Raw genomic sequence first — 26,976 nt, forward strand, 5'->3', positions numbered from 1 at the left:
CAGGAAAACTCTAGGTACAACAGAGGAAATGATTTAATTGTAATCTCAAAAAATTAAAAGAAATAATTTTTAGAAAGTCAATGTATTGTCCAAAATGAGTAGCCTTTCTATAATACAACGATGAACTTGCTGAGAAATCGTGAAAAAAGAACTCATTCATAACAATATTAAAACATAAAAATGCTTGAAATAAACCTGAATGACATGAAAGAATAATACGATGAGAACACCGAGGAAAGAAATTGAAAACACTAAAAGATAGGAATATCTCTTGTGCTTATAGATATTAGAATTCATAGGATGGAAATGTCTATAGTATGAAAATTAATATAAAAACTTAATACAACCCACATCAAAATTCCAGTAACATTTTTCACATAATAGAAAAATAATCCTGAATTTCATATGAAAGTAAAAAAGAGCTGACAATATCTGAAGCAATTCTCAGCAGAAATACAAATGGTGGAAATATCAAGACCTGGTTTAGAAACTGAAATAACAATCAGGTGAGTAAACTCAAGGCTTTTCAAAAGAAGTGCAAATGGTAATAAATTTACCCAAAGTGTTAAATATCTGTGTCTACTGGGGAAATTCCAATTAAGATTCCCTCGTCCCAGTGTGAATGGCCATGACCAAGAAAACATAAAATAAAAAAAAATGTTGGATAGGATATTTAGGGAAAAGGAAATCTCATGGATTGTTAGTGGGAATATAAATTTTCCTAGACACTATGAAACAGTATAATTATGACTTGAGCAGTATAGATTGATTTTTCTGCCTCAAAATGTTTAAGAGCTCAAAGTCACACAATGATATCCTTTCATTCTTGGTAATTTCAATATTAATTATGAGAAATTCATTCTTGTTATTTGTGAGTGCATTTCATCCCATCTTGCACTTCATTGTATGGATAGACCACAGTCTGTTTAACCATTTTTTTGTTGATGATTTACCAGTTTCCTTTCTTTCAGCATTTTAGTTACCACTAAATGATAGTTAGTATCTTATACCTGGTTGGGGGTAACAGAATCACACATGATGTGAATTGATGAAAATGCTGGTTTAGAGGGCCAGAGGGTTTAGAGGAAATAAGTAGCAACAGGGCTAAGTTAGGAGCTATGCTGAGGATGAATATTATTGTCAACAAGTAAGAAATGTAATGGAAATCTCATGAACATTGTAAAGTATTCTTAATATGAAAAAGAAACGGCAACCTGGTTAACATTGTCTCTTCATCAAATTATTAATAAACATGTCAGCTGCATACAATGTACAGTGAACATGATGAGCATAGCCCAAAGGTTTATGGACATTGGAACCTAGCAAAGAACTTATTTTGCAGCCATAAACTTTCATTCATAGATAGCATGGTGTGTACACTGGGATTGAATTGAAAATTCTAGGTCTTCCTATTTTTTACAGTATTTAATACTGACAAGTAGTTTCAATCTTGGTTTTTCAAGCTTGGCTGTGGTGATGCACGTCTTTAATCCTTGCAATTGGGAGGCAGAAGCAGGCAGATCTCTGTGAGTTTGAGACCAGCCTGGGCTACAGAGTGGGTTTCAAAAAAGGTGCAAAGCTACACAGAGAAACTCTGTCTCAAACAACAACAAAATCTTGGTTTTTCACTTGCTAGAAACATGACCATCGCAAACTGCTTACTTTCTTTATGTTTTGGTATTTTTACTTATAGATTGGAGCTGTGTATATATCTATATATACACACACACATAGTGGGGAGAGATAGAACAGGAGAGGAGAGAAGCAGAGAGAGAGAGAGAGAGAGAGAGAGAGAGAGAGAGAGAGAGAGAGAGAGAGAGAGAAAGGAGAACTACTAATAATTAATAATTATTACAATAAAATTTGGCAAACAGGGAGCTAACTATCCAGGATTTGAGTGCCTTTGAAAGAGTGTGCATCTGTACCTTTGGAGCACAGCTACTGCAGAAAGTCCAGATAAGGAGGCTTCTGGATACCTTATCAGAAGGTAAAATATAAGCTTGTATCCAAACAAACTGGGCAAGTGAGAAATGATAATGGGTGCTTGAGTCAGCACACCAAGAAACCTCCAAATTGTTTGTGACAGTGCTGAGGAAGCAAAGCTGAGGTAAAAATAGTCTGTCTGGATGCTCTCTTATCTACACCATTATTTAATTATTTCCTTAGTTAGAAAACTGTATAAGGACTATCTACCAAAGAAAACTGGATATAAAACTACTTCTCACTATCATAGAAGTAAAACCTTATAAAAGTATTATTATATGAGAATAATCTACACAGGCATGATTGTCTGTGACAAAGAACAGCCAGTTAAATAAAGATGGGATCCTGATCATGTGGGTTCTCTTTGATTTGTTCTGTGTCCTGGAAAAGCTTAACTGGATGATGCTCAATGACTAAACCGTAAAGAAGTGTATACCTGCTTGTGTGTTTAAATATCACTTTCTGAACATATACTATGAGCTAAGTTCTGCCATAGGGAGTGAGCCAGATAAAATCCTTTTCACAGAGATTTTAGTCCTATCAGGGGAACTAGGATGTGTAGAATAAATATAATCCAAGATACTGTTTGATATGAATCCCATTATTTCTATCAGGAGATCAGTGTGGTGGAGAAACAAATGACCCTGTAAAGTTGAGCTACATCAGGGTGGTGATGAAGACCTGTAAAGTGAGGGGGAATAGAAGAGTCTTCACTGAAGAGGAAGGTTTGAATGAATGTTTGGAAAAGGCAGAAAAAGGAAGTGATGTGAAGGCCTGGGGGGTACATTATTAAAGGAACAGGTGGTTATTGTAATGTCTTGGAGATGGCAAAAAGTACCATTGCCAGGAAACAGCAAGTAGGCTAGTGTGGCTGGAGCAATGAACAAGGATATAGGTTAATATGAGGTCAGATCAAGAGACAATAAATGAAACATTACCGGTGCCCTTGATCACCATCACAAGGTTTTTCTCAGAGTGAGCTGGGAATCTACAGAAGTACATTCAAGAAAGAAATGTTAATTGCAATTTTTCTGGTTTGAGTTTTAGCCTTGTAAAAACATGAGCAGACAGCCCAGTCATACACTGCCAAACATCCAACCTACAGAACTATGAACTTCTGAATTTTCTTACACAGGAATAGAAAAATCAATGGATCCGTTGATGGCTTGCTAATATTATCCACTATTTTGTATATTGCTGAGATTTCTTTTAGTTTATAATTATAATTGACCTTTAGATAAATGAATACACCACACTGATTATATACCGGCACATGACTCTCTCTGAGAAAGATGTATACTTATTACAAAGGGATGTACTAAAAAGGAAAGCCTACCCAGTAGCTAGTAAGGGCTCAAATAGCTATGCTTATTAGTAACATCCTGTTACTTTTTGGTTAGTGACAGACATTTCATAAGTAGAGATAGGCCCTCAAGAATTGCCTAATTGGATCTTCTTTTGGAAAACTATGAAGAAACTTTTCCAAAGTTCTTTACTGAGTTATCAAAAAGAGGCAGAATTTTGAGAGTGGCTTGAAAATTAGAAATAAAGGCTATGCATAAAGTATTTCAAACTTTTTCTATAAACACTGAAACTAGTATTGGTTATTTCCTTGAAAGCAGAACGGTGGTAGGGAATGTATTTACAAAGAAAAATCTTCTTTGATATTCAAGGAAATTTAGTTCAAGTGTTTTTTCTTTCATGTCCCTTCTTTTAAGAAGTCACAAACTAGGTAAATGATCCTTCCTTAGGAAGCTGTAACCCTCTGCATTCAACTTCATCAATGGCTGTAAGAGTTAACTTTGTCTCTGCAACAAGCTCCGCAAAGATTTAGTGGCTTTAGACAACAGTTATCTATTTGCATATATGGATGAATTATTTGGTCCAGAGTCAGCGAGGCTGGATGAATTCTATTTCACAGAGTTGTAGGCTGATGCATTTATTTATTTATCTGCAGTCTATTGACAAGTGATAGTATCAGCTCTCTGGGGAGTGTTTCATCTTTCAAATGGATAGCCTGGCTTTCTTCATCAAGCAATGGTCACAAGAACCCTAAAATGACCAGGAGATAGCCATCCCCAATGTGTAACCCTATTTCAAGTCTTCACTGAGCACTGTCCTTTTTCCAAGACAAGTCATATGACCAAGGCTACAATCAAATAAGAGGAGGCTATCATCCAAGGATTTCTGTATAAGATGGAAATTATTACAACCAATGGTTTTGTTTTGAGAAAATGTCTCTATATGTACCCCTGAATGTTCTGGAATGCACTATTTGGCCAGTCTAGCCTCACACTCACAAAAATCCAGCTGCCTTCGCTTTCCAAGTGCTGAGATTAAAAGTGTGTGCCCCAATGCCATTTTTGTAAAATGTCTTCTTCATTGTCTTTCATACCATTTTCAAAGTCAGAATCCTTGTTCCTCCTTTTCTATACCTTGAACATTCAAGAAAGGGCCTCACATTATATTGTATATACCACAATAGTTCATTATTCTATTTACTCTAAAGAAGAACCAAAGACATTTGTAGTTTCTGAACCAGAGTTACTCATTTTAGCAAAATATAATGAGAAAGATTTCAAAAGAATCTCGAGCCTCAATATACCCCTCCCCCCAAAGAAAACAAATCATAGAGTCTTAGTAGAAGTTTATAACAAGCACTGCCTGGGTAACTGTACCCACTGTCAGATTCCCTGCAAAGGCTGTCAGCAACATTCTTACTAAAGTGCCAATGGCATTCCAGCTCTGTCCCCAGAGAATTCACACACGTCATCTCCTTGCATATTTTTATCACAGATTCCCTACATCAATGATTCTTCAGTTTGCTGTGGCTTGGGAAATGGCAGAATGGAAAGTTTATGAACTCTCCCATACATGCAGACATCTGGCTAAATCAGGCAAGGCCCACAGATCACTTTGTCAGAGCTTAGCTTTCTCCATGTTTACTATTTTAACCAAGAACGTCAAAAGTACTGATTACTTAGGAAACAAACTGCTTCTAATCCTTCTTTAATATATTAGTATGACCTAACACTGATTATTCCAAATAGCTTAGGGTATTCCTTACTCTAATACAGATATGCAGCCAAACCTTATTTAAAAGTGTAGTATCTTTCTTCCTGCCTTCAGTTGTTTTAATTGCAGTCTCTAGTTAGAAGCATTATGATAGGAAGTAAAGCAAAATCAAGCATAGCAAGACGATGGTCTCTTTTGTTTTAAATTCTAAACTTGTCCTGAGTTTGGCAGCTGCTCGAAATGGTCCATCTGGCCTTAGTTGGCCCAGATGGCTGAAAACTAAGGGAGAAGTGTATTTGTGCAGAAAATTGAGCACCCTAGTTAATAAAGGCTAAAGACAATGCCTTTGCATCCTTTTTCCAAAGAGATAGTTATGGACCTGTCAGAGGCACCTGGACACGTGGGTCACCGCACCTGTTCCCTACTGATGTGTATTTTCATCTCTGTAGTCTCTGGACTACAGCCACACATAACAATGCAAGAATCTGTTGGTCATAGCTTCAAATTGTCCCACTATAATCACAAACACACAAAAAAGGAAAATAATGATTTAACCTGAACTGGATATCAAGTCTTCCTGATATCTCACAGACTTCCATTCAATTCACCCTGCTATTTTCTCATGGGCTGGAAAAGAAATAATCCACCCAGCCTGCAGGGCTTTCATGCTTGAAATGGCTAGAGCATTGTCAATGGAACTCTTTCTTAGATGTTGGCACAGATGTATATTTCAAAACCAGCTGGATAACTTCAAATGAGAAGGTACCTATGTTATTTGATTTTTCTTGTATTTAGGGGAGGGACTGAACTTACTGGAAAACTAAAACAAACAAACAAACTAAAATAACCCTTCTTTTGGCAGGAAGGCAGGAAACTAACTTGAAATCAATAAACACACGTTTCTTAATCGAAACAAGTTTGAAATTTATGAAGCATGCTGGAAACTTGCCCAGCGTGTCTCTCTTACCCCCTCAAAGCACCCTATTTTATGTGTTGCCCAAATATTATGAGTAAAAGGTTCTCATTGCCTGGAATGACATTTACCTCCTCCTCCCTTACCTACTTTATGTGCTTTGTAGACTCAGCTCAGGTTCCTCCTTTGCCTTTAGGCCATTTGCCCAATACTGGCCTTACTCCCTTTCTCTGCCCTCCTTTTCTTCCCTGTCCATCACTGCCAGTTACTAGCTTAGACGTCCTCTTTGATATGTTATTGTATTCCACACTGTTTAATCACTAGCATTCTGAATGACCTACCAGATTATAAGCCTCTGAGGTTAAGACTGTGTTTTGCTTCCTTTGATACCTAGCACAATGCATGGCCCAAAGAAAATACTCAATAAGCATTAATCAAGTAAGAGAACTGATGAATCAATCACCATTTAAATGATGCCAAGAATACAACTTGGCTATTTTTAATACTGTTCATTAATTTACTAACTGACTCTTTACTAATTGCCTACTACAAATCAAACGTGCTGCTAAGTCATAGATACCTGAACATGGGTGGTATCAATGAAGTTCTTGCCCTCATAGAGATAAAATCTAAAATTAAGGATGCTTACTTCTAGGTATGATTGCACAGCAACAGAAACTTCTGTTGCTTCAGAATTTCTAAGGTGTTATATTACAGAATCACTGTTCCTATCTGGGAAGGGGCAGGGTTTTTCTAAGAGGAAACATTGTCTAAGGATGATTATACCTACTGCTCTATACCAAGGAAACAAGAGACATGCCAAAGTATGTGGGGAGAAGCCGAAGAGGCCTCAACATTAAACAACGAACTATGGAACGTTGATAGCAGGAAAAATAGTCATCTTTATGGAAGAACACACCAATTGGTTATCTAATATCAAATGGTTAGCCCTGAAAACATACATACAAGCAACATCATACAGACTGAGCAGGTTATATTTAGGAATATATATGTACAATTATTTAAAAAAAGAGGCTGTGGAAGACCATATAGGAAGGTTTAGAGGGAGGGAAGGTAATGGAGAAATGACGTAATTATACTATAATCTCAAAAATAAAAGAAAAATATTTAAGAAAGTAGAAAAGAACTAATTGAAGTAATGAAGTTTGAGGGTGATGCCAGTGCTGTGGTGTCCTTCACAATCTAAAGGTGGAAGAAGATCTTTCACCCTGGCTCTTGTGATAGAAGACACTGATACCTTTTCTAAATGCCATGTATTTACTGAGCTGCTGAAATTATAATAAGTTTCCAAGGTTCAAAAGGAAGAAATCTTTTGAGATCTCACATGTGTCCTCAGTAGTGTGGGATTTATATGAAGACAGTAGGATAGCTAGAATAGGTGAAAGCAGAGACATTAATCAAGGCAAGAATACCTTAGTTCTTAATGGGCCAAGTAAATGGTGGAGAAGATAACCAAATATGAATCAAATTGGCAGTATGTCAGATGGTATGGATGTGTTCTTAAATATGAGAATCGCAGGAATAAGAAACTGCATGGGATATACTGCTGGAGGTGATGACAAAGAGAAGATGGGAAGACATTTCAGAAGAGTTTATTATTCACCTGGAATGATGTGGAATGTGGCACCACTTAGAATCTTTGAGGAAATCAAGTTCAAGTGAAGCATACCAGTGCTTGCAAATTAGCTATTAAAAGCACCTGTAGCTAAAACATTCCATTCAGTCATATGAAACCCTTTACCCTCCCCTAGACCTCCAGTCTTCACTGATGGTCAAATAAGCCACAGGAGTTGGGGAATTCAAAACACAACTTGATAAACTGTGAAAAAAGCAAGGTGCTCTATATTACGGCACACATTTAAGACAAAGGTGAGGACTGTGCTAGAAGAAAGGAAAAGAGTGTTGAACTGGCTACGAGACAGCTTTTGGTAGACAGTGATCATTTTTTAAAGTTTTATAATGTAATATTTCAATGTATATGTCACCTTTGCTTTAGCTGTCTGTTCAATTATAGTGTGAGTGTTTGTGTGTGTGCTTTTTTGGGTCACATAGCATGACATGTTATTACAATCTATGGAATCCTCAGGTGTCCTCCAAGGGCAGGGAACACAGAGCTAACTGAGTATGTTCAATGGCAGTGATTGCATAACAACTAGGTCATTGTTTATTCAGATCCTGTGGATGTTAAATCATTCATAAGATTATCGATAACATGGGCATGTGCTGTCTATATAATACATATGATAAACCTTGCTTTGTCTTGTTGGCAACATGACAGGATCTAAATAATGGGTCATCTAAAACTATGGTACCTTCTGGTAATAAGACTCTTTGTGAATCTTCTAATAGAATTTGCCATCTCAGTGAGCAATCATTTCTAATACGGTATGAACGGGGGGGGGGGAGTAACAACCACAATAACTAGAGAGAGTCCTGTGCCTACCATGTATAAACTGGAATAAACAATTTATACAGGTAGTGCTTCATCTTGTCCTCATTTAATATTTGAAAAGGGTAACTAAAGATGTTCTTATTTTTAGAAATAAGTAAACAGGCTTAGAGAGGTGGGGAGGAAGGAAAGCCCCAAGACAGAAATCCAGGCTTGCCTACATTTCACAGTATATCATTATACATATGTTCTAAACTTTCTAGAGTCTGCTGGAAAATTTTGGAAACAGGAAATCTATATTAGACAAATTACATTTCTTTATGGTACATACCATATTATTATAACATTTCCCTTATATTAAAACTCTAGTCATTCCATGAATGAACTCACTGCTGCTCATGTTCCATGAAATCCTCCTCCCCAGCCCATGCTCATGCAAGTAACCTTAATTAAACTCAGTGGGTCCCACACAAATAAAGACGTCAAGTAGGAGTCAGAATTGTGGGGAAAAAAAAAAACAACACAAGTATAAGGAGAAGAGGGGGATGCTGAAAGAGGATACCTGGGAGGTGACAATAACCAAACTTTATTATGTGGATGCATGAAATTGTCAGTAAATAAGTAAATAAATAAAGCAAAAAAGTTCTCTAACATTTTCTGTAAAATTCCATGCTTGGATTCCACTCCAGATCGGTTTTATGTTATACATGGTCTCATGTGGCAGGGTTATGACTGTTCATTAATTTATTAATCAACAGTGAGGACTCATTAATCATCTAATTCCAGCCTCATGTATTTTAGGTGCTGAGCCTAATACAATGAAGTTGACCAAGTGCCTGTATACATGGTAGGTACGTGCTGTTGGTTATCTTCTCATACATCTTCTCCCATTCACTCTACTCAAAACTTCAACATAGTCACTTGAAAATGTATTTATAATTTCATATTTATAAAAGAAGAAGTCCTTCAATAGATAAGATAGTAAAATAAATAACTGAAGCAATCAGGTTGACTATTACTAAGTTATTAGAGATTTCTCATAGAATGGGGATCTGCATCAGTGTTCGAGTGCTGGACTAATGTGTGTGTAAGACTAGATTCAGTCTGCACCACTGCAAAGAAGATATGCTCATGATAGATTTTTAAGCCTGTGAGAACGACATAAAACTTGGATCTCAATTCTCCATGCATACTAATAAAGGGGTTTGTCCACAGATGTAAACAGAAATGAAAGTGAAAAGCATACATTAATTTCTTAACAACAGTTATGTAGTGGACAGTGAACATAAATGATGTTTCTTTCTTTCCATAAACAAGTAAAATATACATGTGTATTCTGTACAGGGTGTCACAGTAGACTCTGGGGCAGCTGGACTGGTAACACAATGGACCATCTGTTCAGGAACTGTAGTGTTTATAAATGAATGAATATTTATGTATATGTTTATGTATAAGTAAGTATATGGTCAGGATTTTTCATTTTCCATGACTCGTGTGTTAATCCCACTTTCTCTCCATCATACATATGAGTCACATCTCTTCATGGTCAGCTGAGAGTTGAATTTGTTTAATAATAGACTAAAAACACATGTAGGAAGAGAAATCTGCTGGTGGCAGAAGGTTAACCACTATGTGTTCAAAGCCAAGTATAAAATTATTTTAAATTATACCCTCTTCGTTTATCTATCTGAGTTCCTGAATGTCTCTACAAAAAAATATCACTGATCAGTGACAATTTACTTAGCAATAGTTTTGCCTGTTGATGCAGAATCATAATAGCTCCATAGACTGAATAACACATTTACAAAACTGAAAATCTCATTTTGCAAATAAGTGATGACTCTTTTCATTGCAATGGGCAGTTGGAAGTTAAATGTCTTATGTTTTGACATTATCTGCTCACAATTTGTCACCAATACTTTAGCTGTCTATTAAATTGTAAAATATGTGTTTGTGCATCCTGCAGTTTTATGGCATGCAGTGATGATGGTAGGTAATAGCTAGAGAGAAATAAACAAATGAACCTGTTTGGCATGAGGGCATTCATTGAGAAGATTAGAATTTCTATTAACTAAAATGGATCAGCAATTAAGTAGTTGAAAAAAGCCATGGGTATTTCTGACATCTGTATTTCAGTAGGTATGTGACACGAGTACATTATTCTATTTGTTATTCCACAAAATGTTTTAAAATGTGTCAGAGATGGGTTACTTGCTTCCATATGAATATAGAAACCTCACATTTATCCTTTGGAAGTATGAGACTAAATTAAGTTGTAAAATTATTTCCTTGGTATTTATTCCACCTTTGTCATAGCCACAAATCTTATTTTGCAAACACCAGAAATAACACTGTACATGCTCCAACACTTTTCATCACATTAAATGTAACACAACTGAACATAAGCTCAAGCCAAAAATGATAAGGGATTACATCTCAATTCTTTTCTGGAACTGGATATTGGAGAGACCATCCAACCAGCATGAAACTGAGTAGGCTGAATACTAAATCGGACTCACACTCTCAGAAAACCAAAGCCAACAGCTCAATGTACTCTTCAAAATGAGAAATGACATCTGTGGACAGTTCTAGGGAGCTGGGGAATTTTGTAAGAAGGACACTTTTCATTATTTAACCAGTATTTGTTACAGTATAAGACCTGCCTTACATAAATATAGAAATCATTTTTGAGGGTCTCCCATATTATCAGAGTCTTGATACTCTCAAAGTCAGCATTTTTTTCTTAATGCACTTGCCTGTCCAACAGTATAGGGGAATGGCAAAATTTCTGTCTTCACAGAATTTTCTGGTCCATAAGACTCTCAGGTCACTTATTGCCAAGTGAAGGTATATCTTACCTTTGGCAGAGATGCCCTGGAACCTGAACTCTGGGTAGTCATTGTCAGGACAGTTGTGATGCCGAGGGCAACCCTGGCAGGGGCTGCATCCATGTTTATCCAAAAGGAGACCCAGGACAAAATGACTATCAACAGGCTGGGGATGTACATCTGGATCAAATAATAGCCCATCTGGCGTTCCAGGTGAAACTTGACCTCAATGCATGTAAACTTGCCTAGAAGCAGAAAAGGATCATTTGTAGTCTTAGTTGAACTCCTTTCCCCCATTCTACTCTCCTATTTGATTTTGAAAAATAAAGAACATTGGAAGCAGATTGGGGAAGTTTCAGATGGAAGGTTGCGGACAAATGCTCACCTTACACAATCAATTCAACTTTTCCAATTCTTCTAGTAATGGAAATAATAGTGTAAGCATATGCGAGCTAAAGAGCCTTCAGACTGAAATCATATTATCTGGATCTGCTGCAGATTCTTTTAGACAAGACTTTGGCGTTTGCAAGACTGACAAAAAATTTTCAAAAATGTTTGTGTTATATGTAATATATAGTATATAATGTGTAACCATTAACATACACTATATACAGTGTAATATATAACCTATATAATATGAAATCATTGAAACCAATCTTGTGTGTGTGTGTGTGTGTTTGTGTGTGTGTGTGTGTGTGTGTGTGTGTGTGTGTGTGTGTGTGTGTGTGTGTTTGTGCTGAGGTTCACGTGTGTGTTTATGCTTGTGGAACCAGAGATCAACCTCAGGTGTCATTCACCTTGACTTTTGACCCAATCTTTCATTAGAACCTGGCACTCTCAAATTAGAGTCGGCTGGATAACTGTGTCCACCTCCCCAGTGCTGGAGTTACAATCATGTGCCACCATTCTCCGGGTGCTGGGGATTGATCTCAGGTTCACATGCTTGCATGGCTAGCACTTTACTGACTGAACTAAGTCCCCAGCCCCTCAACACCTCCTACCGGGTAAGAAGAACATTCTGAGTGTTTGAATAATTGTATGTCTTTGTATTCTCAGTGGTAAAACCAAAAGGTACATTTATAGAGTATGTGTACACTCTGTTCATTGTGGAAGCTTTCTACTCTTTGGGGAATTGCTTGAAGACCCTTAGAGTATTCAATTCCTAGAAACTGTTTGCAGTGTTGCTTCATCTATAACAATGAGTGCACAGGAAGATACTATAACTTTTAACATTACTATTAAGAGGTAGATGTTCTTGCCTCTTTCCACATTTTTCTCTCCTTTATCGGCTTTGAGTTAGACCTGAAAGGTTATTTGTATTATTTCCCATGAAGATTGGGAAGAATACCTTGGGATCAGGTTTTAGCTACTTCATGAGAAGCTGCTGTTGGCTGCTCTGGGCTGTTCTACTCACAAGAGACCCAAAGCAGTTACTGATGACTACCTCTCTACCATCAGACTTAATGTTATCAACAGATCAGAGAATATGAAATAAAAGATCAGCTTTCCTGGGCAGGTATAATCTTCCAGGCAACAACAGATGCCCACTTGTTGCCACTACTTCAACCTTACCCACCACATATGTCTTTCAGTGCTGAAAATAGCACCTCACTTTAGAGTCAGCTGAACTCTCTCCAGACGGTGCTCATCTTTACTCCTAATGCTCTCCAGGACTGTAAAGAACATCTCTATTTCTGGCTTTCCACAGACCTATGTCATTATCACTTTCTTCCACTAAGGCTAGGAGTGCAAATTGACCTGAGGGTGCAATGTGAACAGTGGATGCAAGAAACAGCCAAGATTTATGTTTTCTGTCCAACTAATGAGGTCTTCTACACCTTTCCTCACACTCATTCAACAGCAAACCCTCAGTAAGAGAAGAGGAAAAGATTTCTAATTCTCTCTTCTGCATTTGGGGGAGATGAGCTGCTGCACTCACAGGCCTATTCCACAGGATCAAGAACCCTAAATGTTGAGGGTTCTCTTCCCCTCCCTTTGCTTCATGAATGGGCAACAATTAAGATACGAGGATAGTTGATTTGATATGCAAATTGGGGCATTTGGGGTTAATAAGTGAAAGAAAAGCTTACCAGTGTTGTAGTGTTTTGTGCAGTAGCCAAGCTCTTTCTCTTCTTTCAAAATAAACTGGGGCAGAGTGAGTCCTTCAGCAACTTGTACTGGACCATCACTTAACCACTCGAATATCAGATCATTCATGGTGTAACCAACTGGAAGAAAGAAGTAGTAACAAACAATGTTTCTTTCCTAGGAAACTGAATTCTATCTACAGAAGTGGACAAGCAGGGGAATCATTTCATGCGCAGTCTTAATAAGAGCTACAGCCTTCACAACAACTACATGTCATCAGATGCAGAGAAATTGAACACATCAAGGTATTTCTATTTAATTGTGTGTGTGTGTGTGTGTGTGTGTGTGTGTGTGTGTGTGTGTGTATGAGTGTGTATAACGAGATAAAGGAATCTATAGAATCTTTTATCTCCTGCCTCTTTATTCACTAACTTTCTCTGAAGAACAAACACATAAACAAACACCAAAACCCTTTGAAGATTTTTCTTCTCTTAAAAGAGCTGTGTCTGTGGCAGTTCAATAAGACAATCCAATTCATGGTGCCAGTCTTAGTATTTCAAATGAAACCATTCCTTTTGAAATGTTTAATGAGAATGAATTCATTATAGGCCTGCCTGCGAGTATTACAAGTGCACATTTGGCCCCTTCTGGAGTGTTAGCTTTACTTGTAGGAAACTTATGTTAATTACTGAGAATAAATTCTCAGTCATTTTAGCAAGTGTGAAAGGCTATATGCAAGTCATTTAAGGGGACCTTGTACAATACGTAAACCAAGAACAGTAACACACACAGGAGCTAGGTGTGTAGCCCCGTTGATACAGTTGTTGCCTAACATGGACAAGGTCCTAGGTTCAATTCCCAGCACCATAAAAAAACAGCAAGTGGTGGCATGTGCCTGTAGATCCCGAACTTGAGAGGTGGAAGCAGGAATATCAGAAGTTCAAGGTCATCCTTGACTACATAGCTAGTCCAAAGCTGCATGAGACCCTATCTCAAAACAAAAACAAATCCCACAAGAACAATTATATATGTATTGCTAAATCTCCCCACTCATTATTCTCATGAAGTAAAACAGGTTCCCTATTTTGTAAGGTTCAATTGTTATATGACTAGAATCATAGAAAAAATAGAAAGTATGATAGTTAATTGGGTCATTATTTGTCAATGTATCTGCATATTTCTCCATCCTGGAAATGACAGCTAGTAATTTTTCACTCATTATTTCTTTGCTCTCCTTGTTTTTTTTCCTTGTTATTTGAACTGTGGAAAGCAGACTAGTGAGAACAAAGAATATTCGATGAAGATGAAGATGCCTAATAACTGTGCCATATTTATTTAGTTTATAAATTCTTATTCTTGCTTACTACAGGATAGTGACCTACCAACCCTACCTAGAAATCAATGGCAAATTTATTTGATGTCTACATTCTTTTGAGCATTTTAGAGGCAAAAAAAATAAAATTATAGAAAACAGAAAACTAGAGTATGGATCCTGTTCAAATATCGATGGTCCAATAAAACCAGTGGCTAACCTATATCTCCCATTGCCAATCTGTATGAATATATCCTAGCTACTTCCAACAACTTCATAGGACAAAGCAAATCTACTAACCCAAGCTTTTTAAGCCTTATTTGAGCCTCATTGGATAGATCTGGGTCCTGCTCTACAGAGAACAATGAAATGATTGAGTCGAGGCTAGGAAGACGTAGGGTAGTAGAAGAGACACTCATTATGTATAACAATGTTTTTCTCAACTCTCTTCTCAAGAGAAGGGACAATGCGGAATAAATAAATACATATAATGCATTATAAGTAAAAATTCTCATTTTATCTCTGACAACATCTAAAAAAATATTTTTGTTATTTTGTTTATTTCTATAAGGAGTTTCAAGGGAATCTGTAGTGACTTTAAATCATAGAAAGAAGCCCATCGCCATTTCTTTTTAAGCAATAGTCTATGTGTCTTTTTACACTTACTATTTTTATAAAGCAAGAAGTTAAAAGTATTTCCTTGCCGCTGCCTCATTAAATCTCCTAACATCCCTGTAAGTCAGTAGCACTTATTATGTTTTTGGACTTTGTAAACAGAGAAACTGACAAGAGCAAGCCAGAGGAAATTTCATGTATTTTTATTTTATTTTATTTTACAATATAATTTAGTTCTACATATCAGCCATGGATTCCCTTGTTCTCCCCTCTCCCGGCCCCTCCCCTTCCCCCCAGCCTACCACCCATTTCCACCTCCTCCAATGACTGAGGGAACTGGATGCAGAGATTCATGGCTAGGCCCCGGGTGGAGGGATTTCAATTAGTGAGAAAGAGGAGGGTTTATATGAGCGAGAATTGTTGAGACCAAGTTTGGATAAAGCACAGGGGCAAATAGCCAAATGAATGGAAACACATGAACCATGAACCAATGGCTGAGGGGCCCCCAACTGGATCAGGCCCTCTGAAGAGGTGAGACAGTTGATTGGCTTGATTTGTTTGGGAGGCATCCAGGCAGTGGTACCAGGTCCTGTGCTCATTGCATGAGTTGGCTGTTTGAAACCTGGGGCTTATGCAGGGATGCTTGGCTCAGCCTGGGAGGAGGGGACTGGACCTGCCTGGACGGAGTCTACCAGGTTGATCTCAATTTCATGTATCTTAACTGAAAATCCCACTGCCTTGGAGGCATGACCAACTTATGGCACATTTCAATGATTTCAGTGGCAGCAAAGTCAGAGCATAAAGGAGACAAAGTAGATGGTATGTCCCTTTTTACTTCCTCATGTCTTAGCATATCCATTGCTTCTCTAAGGAAGATGCCAACTCTTATTCCATGTCAACTTATGCCCCTTAACATTTTATTGATTTATTTATATTACTTTGTATTGCTGAGGATCAAACCCAAGGCCTTGAGCATTTTAGGCTAGCATATCCCTGCTGAACTTTAGTCCTCATGCCTCTCCTTTTTGAATCTCCTATGATTAAGGGCTTCATGTCTTATTCTCAAAGCAAGAGTCCCTTATTTCTAGTATCCCTTTGGATACTTTGATCTATATGAGTGTAAAACCAAAAGAAATATAAAATATAATATAATATAATTTTCTAATTAGACAGTGATTCTTTATAAAAGCAAGATGGCTAATAATCACAATTATCAAAGGAAATTTTTTTCATTTCATAGAAAATATTGCTAAATCAGACTTGGTGGTTTTTTTTCTTAGGAAGAGAAATTTATTTAGTATTTTGAACTTAAAGTTTGTCTTGCTGTACTGATAATGAGCTTCTCCTATTAAACACTCATCCTCCATTAAGACCTTGAGTGTTGGAAAATTTGTAGCGAATGAGCCTTACAAATATTTATTCCTTATTGATCCACTAAAAGAGGCATGCCAGTGGTTACGACAAGCAAGCAGTCATTTAACAGTGATGACTTACAACTCTCCAGCTGCATTGTACAAGTCTGAACATCCATTGGAAAGTTCTTTAGGTCCATGGGACAAGATAAAGTCAAGGTGAGCCTTAATAAAGAAAAAAAAAGTAGAATCTACTTTAAAATCTGTGAAGTATAATCCTTGAGAGACAAAAATCCATCTATCATTAACAAAATATGGTTCAAATACTAAAATCTAAGCTCATAGGGCAAAACTTTGTTTTAATGAAGAATAGCTGTTGATAACTTTACAAAATATTTTAACACTTCATTATAAGCCCTCCCTCTACTTTTCAACCTCCAGATTCTGAGTATTCCTCACTTCCAGATTCTGATTCTCTATAACAATGATGCTTATCTCAAGATAAAAAGTTGTAATATGAACAATAGGCTCTCTCCCACAATGATAAACAAAGACATAAAGTTTATTATGTTTAAGAATTATATCCCAGGTATATGTGCCATGATGTGAACAGATAAGGAAGGGTTCTCCTTCCATCAAATGGGCAAATACTTGGCTTCACAAGCTTTTCATTTACTAATCCACATGGATGAATTAGCAACATTCTAGGCATTCTAGTGGCATTCATTCTAGGATTTCCACAGGTTTAGAGCAAGGAATGCTTGAGTGAGAAAAGCATACTTAAAATAGTGGTTTATACAGTCTTCATTGCCTTGCATGCAGTGGAGGTGACTGATCTCTTTCCTCGTTGAACTGTTCTGAGCTCTACCTTCTTCACATTGGGCCTTAAATCAAGATATTTATTGAGCTATCATCTCTTTTCCACCATTTTACTGTTGATTTCTCATAGGATTGATGCTCACCTCTTGCTCTGAAATTCTTTGTACTTGTAAGAATCAAGGAAACCAATTAGAACTGATAATCAACAGAGCTATGTTCCCTTCCCAATACTTCCTAAAACTACATTGTACCCAAAGCAAGATGTTAAAACTTGAATAAACAGTTGTTCCTCACTGATCAAATTAGGAAGTAGGATATATGATTTTCACTCCAATTTGATGCTAATACTTCATGGCTCCAAGTTTTACTTGTTGTATCTCAATCATTTTTCATATCCAAAGATTCATGTGACTCTGACACTTTCACCCCAAATCTCCTTTGCCATTATGCTCATTCTCAAATTACCTCCCGATCTGCTTCTCTTTGTTTTCTATGGTTCATTTTGTATTCTTTTCAAGCACAAGAAAATTATAGCACACATTTTTTAGAAAAAGAAAAACCTTGAGATATGAAGTGAGAATAAGGAGTCCATGTTGACGGTTGTCAAAGACATTAAAACACAGCAGTGATGGGGACAAGCATGACACAAAGCAATGATCACGGAAAAATGTATTCAGTCTTGGAAACAAATGCATCCCTGTGTTAAAAGTAGATATTTCTAGTTGTTGGAAATATTCATGGTTAGTTTTTATTTGTTTTTATTCTTTATTTATTCTGGAGTATCTGTGTTGATAAGTATAGGCTGTTTAAAAATGTTTATAAAATCCATTATCAGCTTTCTTATCTTCAAGAAATGAAAAGTTTCTTTTCAAAATAATAGCTGAAAGGTAGAACTAGAAAATTTTATTTTATTCTGCATTTTTTCTATTATAATCTTATTATCAGATCCTATTGAGAGCCACTGGTATCGAAAGTCCATGAGAGTATACAGCAGTGACAATTAGAGTTCAGAAGGTCAACCTATCAGAACTAAGGGTTCTGTTAGAGGAAACCATCATGCAAGGCGTTATGGAATTACTGCCTTGTGAATGAATTGCCTGTCTCTTGTTGTAAACTTCTTGTGCAATAACATCTATGATTCTCCCCATTTACCATGTATCTCCATGTTAGTGTACATGTAATCTCACAATTGCATCTCAATCTTGGACACAACTTGCCCTATACATTTGGGGTAATTGGGCAATTGTCCCCAGCTGTGTTTATTTTTCATTAACATATATCTGTCCAGGGCCATTCTCCAGACAAAAAGTATTTCAGCAAAGATACCTTTTTCCAAGGACAAAACTGCACATAGATAAACATTAGTTCATCTCACTCACAGATAGAGAAAAGAACCACTAACGATTAAATCCTCAACCCCTTACCTTCACCCCAGGTTATTTACACAAAACCCTAACTTCAAGAGATTTACTGCTCACATTCCTGGGATGAGGTTTTAGCCATTTGCTAGATACTGAGTTAAGGCAATTACTTCCCTCTGACCCAAGGAGATTGTCTACAAGGCCAGACAGGCAATAGGTGCCAAGCTTCTTTCTTGTGCAAATTAAGTTTTTATTCCTCCTCAGCCAGGTGCTATTCCTAGATTTTCTCCTCAGCAATTACTCTGAAAGTGCTTTAACTAACCAAATACTACATGCTCTGACATAGGTTGCTTAGCCACCTAGCATATGTCCCCCTCCCTATCAGAAAGCAGCTGCAGCCAGGATGAGTGGGAAAAGTGGCGCCAAAGACAGTTTGCTTTCTTGTGACTTACTGACCCCTAATGCTCTACCTCGCCATTTCTAGATTATAGTTTGAGCACACAAATTCCCTAATTGGTCTTAGCCTTTAGTTGATCCTGCCAGAGAACTCCCCTTTTGTCACTCCCCTTTTGGGTTGTAATTGGAAGCTGACAATTAATTGCTTTGTGTGGGTCCTTATCACCTCTCTCTGAGACCCTGAAAACTTCAAGCCTCACATTGTTTTACTAAAGAATTACTGTGTGGGTATATACGCTAGTTCTCTGAGAGCACTGGGAGAATAGGATTGATGGAGAAGAACAAAGATGAGGACAGAGAGGGAAAGAACTAGGGAGAATGATGAGAGAATAGCAGAAGGGACTGAGAGCTGGAGGGACTGAGAGCAGGAGGGACCAAGAGGAGCTAAATAAGAGAGCAGAAAAGAAATTGTGTAGATAGAATTGACTTAGAGAAATAAAGAGAATGGACTAAAGAACTAAGTGTGCTTAGATTCATTGAATATCCCTCCGATTAGAATCCTCAGCTGGTTGGTAGACTCTTCCGTGGACCCTGGCCAGCCTATACTGTTTGCATTAAGATCCAGTGTTCACCTCATTACTAACCGAGTAAGCTGTCCTTTTGAGGGCATCCTGAGAATCCAAACTCCATGGGAGCAAGGAATAGGTGGTTTTGAGCTTTAAAGATCTGGCTTAAAATATCATTTTTAGACATGAAAAAATAATATTTATCAATTTTAGAGTTCATTTGTAGATGTAAATGGATGGATAACTACAGATTTCCCTTGTGAAGACTTGTTTTGGAAAATGCAGGTTTTTGCTATTGATATCATAAACCCTTCAAAATAAGGACAATGAACAAAAGCAAGGACAAAATCTCTAGCTAATAAATGAATGAATGAAGAGTGAATGAATGAATGAATGAATCAATCAATCAATAAATAAATAGCTGGTTTTTACAAAATGGAGTTGTGGTAACTCAAAAAGATCCATTGGCTTTCAATGAATTTGTTTTTCTTTTTCATTTTCAGAGGAGTAGTATTTCCATCATACAATAGTATGTTCTTCTCTGACTTTTTTCCTGTAAATATTTTATAAACAAGTACGAAGCCTTAATTAGGAAGAAGGGAGTGGTTTTCTGTTAGACTTATTGTTCAATATTTTGAATTTAATAAATAATGTGTTATACATCTCAAAATTGCTGCGAGTAAATTCCAAATGTTCTCACCACAAAAAAAAATAAGCATTTGAGGGTGAGGAATAAGTTAACTAGCTTCATTTAATTACCCCATATTGTATTTATAAACTTTAATGTCACTTTTGCCCCACAAATACATACATAGTTATAGCTTTTCAATTTAAAAAAGGAAAAGCTACCATGTTTGACATATAACAATATGCAAATGGTGTGGATAAAGTGGATCAACGGCAGAAAATCTGGGAAATTCATTAGATTTTTGAAAGCTTTACCTTTGAGAAGTTAGAAAATAATAATAATGGAAGTGGGTGTCATTTAAAGACTATGCAGTTGTTATTGTGACAGCTCAAGTCTGCTGCTCATCACCATAGGCTCACTGCACTGGATTCTTCTGCAAACTGAACTGTCCACATTTGTTGAGGGAGCTGAGAAACTCTCATGTAATTACTCCTGTCTTTCTGTCAGATCTAACAATCCCACAGGGACACAGAATTTTATTAACAGCACAGATGACTGAATACACTGAGAAAAATTCCCCCACAAACATGAAACAATCCCTGAATTTTGTTTTAGATGAGAGCTCACTGGGTGATTTTTTTTCCCCTTGCTTCCCTACATTTCTTTTAAGACAAGTTTTACATTTAGAACACAATGAGCACCGATAATCAAACAGAGGGCTAGCAGCTGTATACTTTGTTAAATCATGTCATTGGACGAGCAAATAGGAAGGGACTGTAAAATCTAATTGGTCCTGCATGAATTGCAGAGGTTCAAACTTATGATGTCTGGTTTAACATACATCTGGAAGTCTAACATAGGTCCCCCCCCCCTTTCCTTTGACATATACACTAAACAGAGTAAAATGACAGAAACCTAAAATTGCAGTTTGATGACTTTTTAGATTTACATCTATCCTAGTAATAAACATTCTGATCCAGACTTAAAACAATCTCGTCACCACCAGAACATTCCTTTGTGCTTTCTTCCCAGACCAGAACCTCCCAAAATAACTATCACCTCATTGTTATGAAAAAGACTGTACGTGATTTAAATTAAAAACAAACAAACAACAAACTCTATATTATTTTGTACCAAGATGTAGAAATTGTACTAAAATGGTTTGATGTGAAAAACTAAATAACAAAACAAATTACATTTTGATGGATCTCACAGTGTTACATATTTTATTTAAAATTCAGTTATTCTTCAATTTTTTTCTGAAGCTCAGACTTCACGTTACCAGGCACTGCCTATAACATGCCAAATTTGTTCTTTTCTCCATAGCCTGAAATATTAAGACCACTGCATCTAAAGCCAATGATCTGAGGGCTGCCTGCTTCCTTCTGAGTTAAAGAACTCATTTCCTAAAGCATTATCATTCATTTTCCCGCAGTCAGTGCATACATACACATATACATACATATTCAGAGAAATACCCATTCCTTTATGCACAAATAAGGAAGAAAATTCCCAGAGGCCATAGATCTTTCCCAAGAATAAGAAGGCTGAGCAAGCGTTTAGATTTTAAAGGTAAAAACTAAAGCAAAGTACAGAAATCTGTTTCCCCACCTTCCATATGTTCTCCTTTCCTTCTCCCCTTCTTCAGTTCACCTTGCTCATAAAGCCAACTCCTGGGGATATATCTTGCTTAAAGCTTAAGTTATTGGTAGATGCTGATATTATAAATAGCTTATAATATTTATCCTGTTTTAAATAAACTAATTTGTATTTCTAAAATTTTTGTGACCTTTCTCCTTTACTACAGTGCAAGTACATAAAGGCTGGCATTTTCTTACACAGTCTAAAAACCATTCCTTGCACAAAGTAGACATTCAACAAATATTCACTGAACCAATGAATGCATCAGCATCCTGGAACGGTTTTCAGACTTTCATTCTATGGGACTAGGAAATGACAACGGCTTTGGAAGGAAGGATGCTGGTTATCAGAGCCCACAGAGCATAACTAAATTACAGGACTATCAAGGAAATCCAGGAAAGCTTGCCAGAGCCTTTTTGTTAGGTGCTAGCAAATTTTTCATTAGAAATAAACTGAATAAACTCAAAGCAAAGTGCCAAAATGCACTGTCTGTACTTGAGCCACAGTTAGGCTGGGCCTGCACTATGAGAACAATGGAAATCAGTAATTTAAAACCACATCATGATGGCAAACAGCAGGTTTCTTGAGTCTTAAAGCAAATAAGACTCATAGAAAGTCAAGTGTTAAAATTTTAGCTCTATTCCAGTGAATCTCCTAACTTCCTTGCTTGCCCACCTACCTATGCTGCTTGACAGTTCTGTGATCCTGAACTGTAATTAAGGGTAACCAGAAATAAGGCTTTCCTTTTGTAGGTAAATTTACCCTCTTGAAGCTGATGCAGGGGCTGGAGAGATGGCTCAGAGGTTAAGAGCACTGGCTGTTCCTCCAGAAGTCCTGAGTTCAATTCCTAGCACCCACATGGTGGCTCCCAATCATGTGTAATGAGAGCTGATGCCTTCTTCTGGCCTACAGACATACATGCAGGCAGATCACTGTATACATAATGAATAAATAAATATTTATAGAAAAAAGAAAAGAAAAGAAGCTGATGCAAACCTAAAGAGCAAGTAATGGCATTTTTTTTTTTAATTAGTGACTTCCTGACAAATGGGACATAAAGGTTATATAGCTATTACACCCCCTGGGCTATGAGCTGGCTAGTTTTTATGCCAATGTGACTCAAGTTAGGTCATTTGGGAAGATGGATTCTAAATAGAGAAAACGCCTTCATAGGATTTCCATGGAGGCAAATATATAGGATATTTTCTTGATTGATGATTGATATAGGAAGGCTCAGATTACTACAGTGGTAACAATCATTGCTGGTGATCTTGAGTTCTATAAGAAAGCAGGCTAAGCAAGCCATAAGAAGCAAGTTAGAAAAAAGCATTCCTTTATGGCCTCTGCATAAGTTCCCACATCCAGGGTTCTGCCTTGAGTTCCTGTCCTCATTGAATGATGGGCTATAAGCTGTAAGCCAAATTGTTTTCCTCCCCAAGTTACTTTTGTTGTTTTATCACAGCAATAGAAACCCTAATGAAGATAGCTTTATTGTCTGACATTGTAGAATAAAATCCAATCTTTCCTTGAGAACATAAAGATGGCCTTACTGTAATGTTTAGATCTGTTAAATTGTTCATCAGAGGATCTTAAAATTTCTGAAACATGTGACAGTCTAGTATTAGAAAGATTTGACCTGATACAATGAGAATTAAAGAAGACTGTCATCATAACCCATCTAGAGTTCAAACGTAGAAGTATCTCAGGGGTAAGTTAGAAGTCAAGTTAAAACTGCATCATTAGGATCTGGGGAGATGGCTTAAAAAGAGTAATTCGTCTTCCAAAGAACCAGCATTTGATTTCCAACACCCACATGGCAGCTCACAACTCAAAATACATGCAGGCAAAACATTCACAAACTTGAAATAAAATAAAATAAATGAATCTTTTTTAAAGTACATCATTAATAAATTTCACACATTAAGAAAGGGAATAAAATAATTAATAGGGGATTGGTGGATTAAAATGTTCTGCTAGGCTGGCTGTACTTAACATTCTGAATTTTAATCTGTGGTCAATATGAACAGCATCGGAGGGGTTTTTGTGAGAATTTACATTCTCAGGTACCTTTAATGAGAAGACCATGTAGAGCTGATGGCATCCCAGGGGCTATTTAGATTTTTTTGGAAATATCCCTTTCATTTTTACATCAGGGTAGGACACATAGCTCCAGGTAGGCTATTATGTGATTGTATTAGGGCAATGAGACAAAAGAGAGATAATCAAGGTCGTCCTAGAGAGCATGTTGGTAGAGTCAAGGCAATGAAGCCAAGATTAGTTTCCTGGCAACCAACACTATAGTGAATGCAGCAAGAAGACCAGGAGATCTGTTAGGAAGAGGACTTGATGTTAGGCAAGATTCCACCTAGGCTATAACTGTATAGAGCAATATTTTGGCAATATTTGGGGGCATCTTATGTCCAACAGTTGAAAGAAGAATTTCTTCAAGAAGAAAGTTGCACTTTGACTAGGAAATATTTATTAGTTAAGAGTTTATTTTTCAACTTCTTTTGAGGCAGGGTATCATTGTGTAGTCCTGTCTTGCCTAGAGCTCACAATGCTGACCAGACTATTCTCAAATTCACAGAGCTCAGCCTGCCTCTGCCTCCAAGTGCTGGAATTAAAGGCATTCACACCACACCCACTATTCTTCAACATTTAAGTTTTATTTTTTCCAATTCTCCATTTAGAGTCTTGTTTTTCCAAGCCTAAACAGTCCTTTTATTTTTATAATGTAAGTCATACATCTAAACAGAATGGGCCTACCTTTGGGACCTAGATAAGAACCCACACTGAATAACATCCTAAATACAGAGAAAGGTATCTTGAACAAATCAGTTGATGCTGAAAAAAAGGTATGCACACACACACACACACACACACACACACACACACACACACACACACACACACACACACAAGGAGCTTTAGAATTCCACAAAATAATTATTAGCCCAATGGCCAGACAGGAAAGAATAAAACATTTAAAATCATTCTTATGGAAACAGTGTAGTGAAGTTACTGCTTTGAGTTCACTCACCATATACATTATGGAGAATGTGCTGTTCACTCCATGCCCCATTTGTTTTCCTAATCCTCTGACCCATGGATAAGCACAGGTATGACTATATCTGATAAGGTTCTTCACATACACATGGTGTAAATTGTTAGGAGTTGACATCTAGAATAATCTTAATCTGCCCTTGCTCAAATCCTACCAATTCCTCGCTGTTCATTGTAATCAACTAGTAAATATTTAACCACAGGTTCTTATGACTACTAAAATGCAAAGCTAGGAAGATGTTCAAGTACTGATAGGGATATCTGTCTTTATGTAAACCAGCTGCTAAATTCCTGGGTCTGGTACCCACATTTCCAAGAGCAGACTCCGATACTGAAAGTCTTATAAGGAGGTGTGAAACTAGATACAATTAAAGCAACAACAACCCAGGCTTTAGAGTAGTGTAACTGGGCAGCAGAGGCATGTCATGTTTTCATTACTGTCTTAGACTGGCCCACATCTGCAGGTTGGTCCAGAGCTGAGAGATTACAATTTTCTCTCAGTTGATTCCAAATAAGCAACCCCACTGCTTTTGTTTCTTCCTTTTGAACTTGAGATGTAGAGGACACTGAAGGCAACATTGTCTGGATCCTCAGCTGTTCTAGTTCTCTTTTCTGCCTCAAATTTCAATGACTGAGTAGAAAGGTCCGTGTTTACCAAACATTAAAAAGACATCACAGGAAATACCCATATGCATTGAGCAATACCAGTTAGGAGGGACAAAAATATAATAACTCTTCCCATCTGTGTGTGGTCCTTTCAGAAAATGTGCACACATATGGTTGGCTTATGTTAATTAAGTCCAAATCTGGATTGGATTCCACTTGGAGAGCAATGGATAAATCTGCAGCTAGAACTTCCAAATGCTTTCGTATTTCCTGAATAAAAATGTTTTGAAGGTGTCGAGTAAGGAGAAGGCTAAACTGAACACCAGAAAAAAGAGCTCCAACCAGCAGATTTAAATAAACTTTAAAGTCATTTCATGTCTAGTGTTTAATTACACATCCAAGCAGTTTTGAAGATAAACTGCTACTAGCCAGTACATTAAAATAATAAGAAATGACTTGATTCTTGTCACTCTGTATCCAATGTTATGGCTCTGAATAGCAGTGAGGTGGAGAGAGATAAAAAGACCTAGATAGCAATGACTTTAGCATTTTGTTTGGGATCATCTCACTTTTGACAAAAGAGAGGGTGTCCAGATCAAGTGGCAGCATTCTATGAAAATGCAGATATGGTTTTGAGCAAACCAAAGTAACTTTCTACCTCTGACAGATGGGAACATAATAGTATGTGTTAATCCATTATTATGTAACAGCACAAACATTTCTAGTGCGGTAACTACAGGAGGATGGTTAACTGCTCTTATAGTGGCAAAAAGTGCTGAGAAAGTAAGATGATTCTTTTTTTTTTTTTTGAGTCAGGGTTTTACTATGTAGTCCTTGCTGGCCTGGAGCTTACTATGTACACCAGGTTGGCCTTGAACTCACAGTGATCTACCTACCACTGCCTCCTAAGTGTGGGGATTAAAGGTGTGCACCCCCACACCCAGGAAGGATGATTTATCCTTGATGGGACAGTGATGTATATCTTCGTTAAATTGAAGCACTCAGTCCTCGAGGGAGAAGTGAGGGCCTTATGCTTTAAGAAACTGATGAAAGTTGGCCCTTTTTAAGGTTATATAAAAAAATAAAAAATTTCGGGGAGAGAGGAGACTCTTTGGTGGAGTGACCCACAATTGAGCAGAAAACTTCAGTAATGTAGCTTTTGTAAATCATTACCCAAGTTTCAAATGTGCCTTTCCCGTGATACAACTATTTCTGAGAACCTATGTTCCTATAAGTTGCTCATTTACCCATGTGCCTATAGGCAACCCTGATGAATTCATTGATTCACCAAGCTACAGTTGAGTAGAATCCTTTCTTTGTTCTGGGGTGTGTTGCTAGTGACAGATGGAAGGTGAATAGATAAATAAACACATGTTCATC

General features: G+C 37.2%; 1 protein-coding gene across 2 annotated transcripts in view; it reads right to left on the reverse strand.

The window, feature by feature from the left end:
- Positions 1-26,976, reverse strand: part of Glra2 (glycine receptor alpha 2) — a 216,365-nt gene that overhangs the window by 130,321 nt on the left and 59,068 nt on the right. For both annotated transcript variants that reach the window (XM_006973195.4, XM_076561803.1), the window contains 3 exons: positions 16,659-16,741; positions 13,240-13,377; positions 11,180-11,394 (listed from right to left, as the gene is read on the reverse strand). In XM_006973195.4, coding sequence (XP_006973257.1) covers positions 11,180-11,394; positions 13,240-13,377; positions 16,659-16,741 — 436 coding nt within the window. The remainder of the gene's footprint in view (positions 1-11,179; positions 11,395-13,239; positions 13,378-16,658; positions 16,742-26,976) is intronic.

The sequence above is a fragment of the Peromyscus maniculatus genome, chromosome X, assembly GCF_049852395.1.
Source record: "Peromyscus maniculatus bairdii isolate BWxNUB_F1_BW_parent chromosome X, HU_Pman_BW_mat_3.1, whole genome shotgun sequence".
NCBI classification, from domain to species: Eukaryota; Metazoa; Chordata; class Mammalia; order Rodentia; family Cricetidae; genus Peromyscus; species Peromyscus maniculatus.